Source organism: Propithecus coquereli, unplaced genomic scaffold (genome assembly GCF_000956105.1).
Source record: "Propithecus coquereli isolate 6110/MARCELLA unplaced genomic scaffold, Pcoq_1.0 Scaffold232, whole genome shotgun sequence".
In the NCBI taxonomy this organism is placed as follows: Eukaryota; Metazoa; Chordata; class Mammalia; order Primates; family Indriidae; genus Propithecus; species Propithecus coquereli.
In genome coordinates, this window is record NW_012147864.1 from 1,736,396 (window position 1) to 1,743,187 (window position 6,792).

Genomic DNA, 6,792 nt, shown 5'->3' on the forward strand with positions numbered 1-6,792 from the left:
ATTTTGTACCAATCTTGTTTCTTATAGAAATCTCTTTCACTTCCTCCCCAACCCTAGATTGGGGGAAAATAATTTGAAACAAAGCCCAGGTACTGTATTTCATGTGTAAATATTTCAGCTTTTACTATTTCAGCTGCTTCTAACTAACTTCCCCCCCTTCCAGGCTGCTATCTACCCTAGGGCTTCTGCTTGCTCATGGTTTCATATACTCATGATTTCTACTTATTGTCTGCCCTCTTTGTCCTCTTGAAACTTTTTTCCTTCCTACCAACTACTAACTGTATTTCTCAAATTCAAACTTTCTAAAAAGAGGTTCTTCTAGGTTCAGTTAGTTGCTATTGTTCCTTTTTTTCCTCCCCCCGAGACAGGTTCTCGCTCTGACATCCAGGCTTGAGTGCAGTGGTGTCAGCCTAGCTCACAGTAACCTCAAATTCCTGGGCTCAAGTGATCCTCGTGCCTCACCCTCCTGAGCAACTGAGTCTATAGGCACACCCCACCACACCCAGCTACTTTTTCTGTTTTTTGTGGAGATGGGGGTCTCGTTCTTGCTCAGGCTGGTCTGGAGGTCCTGGCCTCAAGCAACCTTCCCACCTTGGCCTCCCAAAATGCTAGGATTACAGGCATGAGCCACTGCACCCAGCCTCTTCCTTCTGCACAGACCTCATAAACTGGCCAAATTGTGGTAGATTAGCTGTTTTGCGTCAGGTACCCTCTTTTGGCCAAGCAGAATGGCATAATGACAAGGTCAGTTTCCCGAAAAGGGGTTGTTGAAATGGCAGTTACTTAGCAAATAATAGGCTATTCTCCAATAGTAATAAATAGTGGAAATTTAATACTAGAAAGGATAGAAATTGCGAAAAAAAGTAAGTCTGCAGTAAGGCTAGAAATAGATAAATGTCCAACTGCTGAATCACCATTATTTTATATTCCGACTTATTTGGATTTCTATTCTTGGGTGCCACTAAGGAATTAAGGGATATTTTTTAAAATATATTTTTGTTTATAACAGGCTGAGTAATAGCATAGATCATAATGTACCAGACTGAAAGTCAAGACCTACATTTAATTCTTTTGTTGATCATGGGCTTTGTACATTAGACAAGCTAATAAACTTCTTTGTCCCTTAATCTCTCCACCCCTCAAATGAGATTAATACCTGCCCTTTTCCTATTTCACATATGCAGATGAGTAAGATTAGAGAGGTAAAAGTACATTGAACTTTTATGAAAAGAAGCATGTGAAAATCTAAATAATTACTATTTCCTATATGAAGATTTTTATGAAGTTTTAAAATCAACAGTGGATTTAAATTTTTATTTTTGCAAAAGATTACATATTTTCTAATTTGTTAATTTCCTTTGTGTACTCAAACATTTTTCTTCTTAGATTGTAATGTATCTTTCACATGTATATACCACTTAGGACAGTGGTAAGAATCATGTAAATGTTAGCTGTTATCTACAGCAGTATGAAAAATTTGTCAAAAATCCATGGAGTGACAGTTGCAAATGCTTAAAAAATGGATCTCTCTTTACTTCCTAATACACATCCTGTTAAAATGCAGTTGCTTGAAGCTCATCAAATAGTACATCATGTGAAAATATGCGTAAAAAGCAACTTTTTGGACCCTAACAAATTGGAAGTGTTTGGGCTTATGGTGGGGCTGGGAAAAGGAGGGCTATTAAAAATGACGTTTTGGTATCTGATAGTGCCATTGTTCTCAAAGACTGGTTAGTGTGGACAGGCTACATCAAAATCACCAGGAAGTTTTCAAAAGTTCCTGGTTCTATTAGAGATTCTGATGTAGTAGATCGACAGCAGAAATTAAGAATGCAAAAATTTTTTAAGTTTCTCAGGTGGTCTTGATTTTCATACAGGTCTAAGAATTACTAACAGTGTAGAAAGATATAATACAATCATGTAACTTAGCACATCATTTGTTTCCTGTCATCTTATTCGAAGTGATATATGAATTGGGAAATACCTACATCTGGAAAAGAGGAGTGGGAAGATATCTATCAAAATCAGAATGAATTATAATTATCTCTGGATTGCGGGTTTATGGAAATATTTATTTTGCATTTGTTTTTCTTATTTCTGAGTTTTCTGATCAAGCATATATTACTTTTATAATAATAAATGTTACCAAGGAAATTAGTCACAACCAGTAAAGATTTTAAAGAGCCCCATATAGCCCATGTTTTTAGTTTGCCAAATGTGAAAAGAAAAAAAAATCTATCAATGTATATATCACATTGTTTTTTTTTATTTAAAGGAGAGGCTACCTATAAAGCAACATGGAAATAATATTAACAATATTTATTCTTCTGTTTTTAAAAATGTTGCAAATTCTTTTAAATGCTGATAAATGCATATCTTAGAGAATGTAAAAAAATTAAATCCTAATTAGCTTTTACTTCTTTTGCTTTGGCAATAATGGAAATATACCAATGTGTGTAAAAGGATTAATCAGTCAGTACCCTTGAAGGAGAGAGAAAAACAGCTCTGATACAATATAGATCTTCCATCTAATTTATATTCTGGGCTGTGCTCCAAGAATGATGCTCATTGCTTTTTAAAGATCCTCTTTGCTTCTACTCCTTCATATGTGTAAGTCTGAAATGTGTTAACAAACAAGAAAGAATTTAGCATTAAGATTTAAGTCTAAATTAAGAAAAATATTAGTATTGTTATAGCTTTAAATGAGTTTATACTATTTTTTCTTGTACTTGATAGCAACATTTTATACAGATATAGGATACACCCATTAAAAACACATTTGGTTTGTAGTCATTTACATTTTCAGTTAAAATAGGCACTGATTATTTGGTGTATACATATATAAGTTCTCTTCATTAAATAGGCATCAGAAAATATCTACACTGTGTTTTTAAAATATTAATAGTAAGTTTTACAAGAAAAGATGTAGTCTATTTACTGAAGATATATTCAGCTATGACAAAAAATTATTATTATGTAATCATTTTTGCCTTTGGAAAATAGTTATAAATCTTTTTACAACGTACCTGGACTAGTTCACCACCTATAATTTCTCGGACAACATTCGTTTCCTTTCCATTGTCTAGCCGTGTGAATTTTCCAACATGTTTATTTCCCTCCGGCTTCCAGGTCCCCTACATAACAACAACAGCAAGGCATGTATTAGGGTCTTACACATGTTAGGCACGGTTCTGAATTCTGTAGATCCACTTTTTCATCTAATCTTCACAGTGACCCTATGAAGTAGATACTATTCTCTCCACTTTACAGAAGAGGAGATCGTAAAATGGCACAGTAAGTCACCCAAAGTCACAGAGTCAGGATTGAACCTAGGCCATGGGGCTCTAGAGTATGTGTTGGTAACCATTATGCTTGTCTCCCTTGATAATTTGCATATGCTGCATTTTAAGGCGGTTGAGAGGGCTTCTTTTTCTAAATCTTCCATGTTAAGAGAAGTGTCCAGGCTGGGCACAGTGGTTCACGCCTATAATCCTAGCACTCTAGGAGGCCAAGGCAGGAGGATCGCTTGAGCTCAGGAGATTGAGACCAGCCTGAGCAAGAGCAAGACCCCGTCTCTACCAAAAATAGGAAAATTAGCTGCGTATGGTGCCACGCACCTGTAGTCCCAGATACTTGGGAGACTGAGGTGGGAGGATTGCTTGAGTCCAGGAGTTTGAGGTTGCAGTGAGCTATGATAATGCCACTGCACTCTAGCCTGGTCAACAGAGCAAGATATGTCTCAAATAAATAAGTAAATAAAGAGTGTCCAGAAATTTAGTCATGGTTCAAATTAGTTTCATGGGGAGGCTAACAACCCATGCTTGTTTTAATTTATATGATTGTGGTGATAATTAAAAATGGCATAGTTGATAAAATATTCAACAGTTGTCACTGCAAACATATAATTTAACTAGAAAAGTTCTGAGGCTAAAAACAGTTTTAAAAATACCAATTGAAAATGATGATTTCCTAAAATTTTTTTATCTTAACCATGAAAAGGTACAGTCCCAATGATCTTCCATGTGGCATTAGACCTTTCCATTTGGTTACTCACTCATCTATTACTTTATTCACTTATTTTATTATTTCAATATACTTATTAAATGGCTATTTCATTGAAGGTGTGTAACTCTAAAAGCTTTTGTTGCTGTCAGGTGTGTAAAGTTGAGCTTTAAATTTCTTTATGAATAGGTGTATACTAAGTCATTCGAAGGATATTTTTCCAATTCTTATTGTTCAATCCAGATTCTTCACAGATGTGTACGGAAATAAAAGCATTATTTTCAATACCCTGCCAATCTGTGCAATATATAATGTGGACAAACTTCATTGGTTCCTTCAGTAAATGACGGCGACCTGTTGTAATTAAACCATCCAGTGATGTAAAGCAGAAATCATTTTAGTATTGAGTGGAAAAATCAAAAATGCATTGCTTATAAAAAATTTCTTACACTGAGTTCAGTTCCGTCTGGTAGGCTGTAATTAAAGGTGACGCCAAGTTCAAAAACAATTTCAGCATCTCGCAAAGTGCTTGATTCTTTGACCGTGAATTTATTTCCTTCTTGTGTAATTGTCAGTTTCAAGTTGTCATGAGCTGCAATCTTCCTTTTCGCTATATTAATACCTGTAAAAGGAAAGATGTTGGAGAAAATAAAGTAAGAATGCCGTAGAAAGTTTTAATTTTTCCAACTTATGTTTTGGCGGGGGGAGGAGGGGACTTGATAGCATTGCCTTTTCAAAAGAGCATTCAGATTGCCTCTGTAGAAAAAAGTTCAGTGTCAATCAGATCAAGAAAACTGATGTTTTTCTAAAACCGAAGAAAAATTAAATGAAGTACAGAATTATTGAATGTTAGAGCTGAGTAATTTCAATAAAATTAACAAACTTTTTGTTTCAGTGTTAAGTCAAATTCTGGAAATATCAAATATTAAAAGGTGTATTCATGTACTTATAAAGAAGCACAACTTTGATTCTGAACATACAGCACTTTTTTCTTAAATGCCCCTTTGCCGTCCGTAATGGCTTTTACATTTTGAACTTTGTAATTCTGTTTGCTTTTTGTAGCATTTCTGACTGACACAAAAATGGGAAAATTAGCAAATTTTATAGCCAAATTTATTATTATAAGAATGTACAAGTTCTATAAATTTAAACTTGAAATCTCTAATGTATAGGATGTAATTAATGCAGATTTTTCCTTTGAGGGAATGACACAAATTTGTTTGCCAACTTGTACAGTATCTGGGCTGCCAGAGTATTGGTATAGATTTATAAATCTGTTAAATTAAAACACTCAGAGAAAATACATAGCTTTTCAAGATTATTCCCAAAGTTTTGTAAGTCAGAGGAGATGAGAATTAAATCTAATGTATTCAGAGCTATAAGTTTTGATAGAACTCCTTTCCATTACTTTATTATATGGTCTCTGCTTTTCCATCTCCAAGAATTTAATGTTTTAAAACCTAGAAGTTATCATTACACTGCCATTTTCTTACTCCAAACAAACAAACAAACAAACAACAAAAATGTCAATTTTCAGTGACAGAGGTACAGTCAACAGTTAAAGAGTGAAGGAAACCTATCTGAATCTTTTTTGTGTTCAGAGTACAGCACTCAAAGAATCTTTTCTTCCACTAATGAGACAATGGATTCTTTCTCCTATAAAAGGTGAGAATATGGTTTCCCAACTCCAAACCATCACGGCTTCTGGATCCTTGCCATCATCACGTCAGGATCCATCCCTAAGCCCAGAGGTTTAGGAGTTAGGAAAGAAAAATGTCTGTGAGAAAGCAGAGAATGAGCCATGAAGGAATGAAGTCTTTACCCATTTTTTCCATTAACTTGTCAAAGTTCTCACTCCGGTCTACCTTCCAAGTACCATCAAATGCCATGATCTCAGTTGAGTCAGCCTCTAGGTAACCAGGGTTCCAGGTCTGTACTTAACAGAGAATTTATTCTATTTTTTATCTTAGAAATATCTTTGTACTGTGATATGGAAGTTTAAAGTTCAAGAGATACCTAACTACTCTAATGCTAACTCATTCTAATTTCTCTTTCCATAAATTCCTTAGATGTTCTGAAATTCAACTGAATTAAAACATGATAAGCATACTTACTTTGTCTTAAACTACAATTTGTGGGCATGTTTATTTCAAGAATTAGAATGCATGCTGTCTGAAGATAGTTTTTCTGTTTCTAAGTACAAAGTGCATACTATATTGGAGGTAACATAATTTATAGCATGTATCAAATAACATCTGGGAAATGAGATTATTAATGACCAATGCCTTTTTCACAATAGCAATTACCTTGTAAGGTAAGAGTTTATGATCAAATACAATTGAAAAGTTAAAGTTAAGATTATTGAGACAGAAAATATATTTTCTAATAGGTCCTTTTGCATTGTGTTTAGAGTTGCCAGGAGTTTGAATAAATATCCTGGCACCTTGTACAGTGCCTGACACACTCATTGTAAGTATTAATATTCATTAGATTTTTGTTTTGGTCTTGAATATGATAGACCACTGAGCAAAAATTCAAGAGGTAGAAATGTGACCAGATAACATGAAAACTTTCATAAGAGAAAGAATCAGCTTTGAACAACTACCATATGCAGAGAGAACAAAAGGCAGATTTTAGCTATGCCATTCATTAAAATCATCCCTTTCCTTGGTTCTCACTCCCTCTCATCCCCAAACCTGGTAGAGTAAGAAGCCACAGCTCAGTATGTGTTGGGTGGGGTATAGCGGATAGCTGGAAAGGTACAAAGACAAGGTTATCACAGCTCTCCCC

At 34.7% G+C, this 6,792-nt stretch overlaps 1 protein-coding gene across 1 annotated transcript; it reads right to left on the reverse strand.

The window, feature by feature from the left end:
* Window positions 1-2,408: 2,408 nt before the first annotated feature.
* FABP2 (fatty acid binding protein 2, intestinal) lies at window positions 2,409-5,909 on the reverse strand. Its single transcript, XM_012645383.1, has 4 exons — window positions 5,825-5,909; window positions 4,452-4,624; window positions 3,027-3,134; window positions 2,409-2,616 (listed from the first exon to the last, which is right to left on the reverse strand). The coding sequence occupies exons 1-4, from the start codon at window positions 5,889-5,891 to the stop codon at window positions 2,566-2,568; spliced, it is 399 nt and encodes a 132-aa protein (XP_012500837.1). The 5' UTR covers window positions 5,892-5,909; the 3' UTR covers window positions 2,409-2,565.
* Between the last annotated feature and the right edge of the window lie 883 nt (window positions 5,910-6,792).

What these genes read in the sequence shown, in the direction of transcription:
- FABP2 (XM_012645383.1), bottom strand. Translation starts at nt 5,891, where the DNA reads ATGGCATTTGATGGTACTTGGAAGGTAGACCGGAGTGAGAACTTTGAC. An exon ending in CAAGTTAATGGAAAAAATGG is followed by an intron (nt 4,625 to 5,824) that starts GTAAAGACTTCA and finishes TTCCTTTTACAG; the next exon opens with GTATTAATATAGCGAAAAGG. An exon ending in CAGACGGAACTGAACTCAGT is followed by an intron (nt 3,135 to 4,451) that starts GTAAGAAATTTT and finishes GTTGTTATGTAG; the next exon opens with GGGACCTGGAAGCCGGAGGG.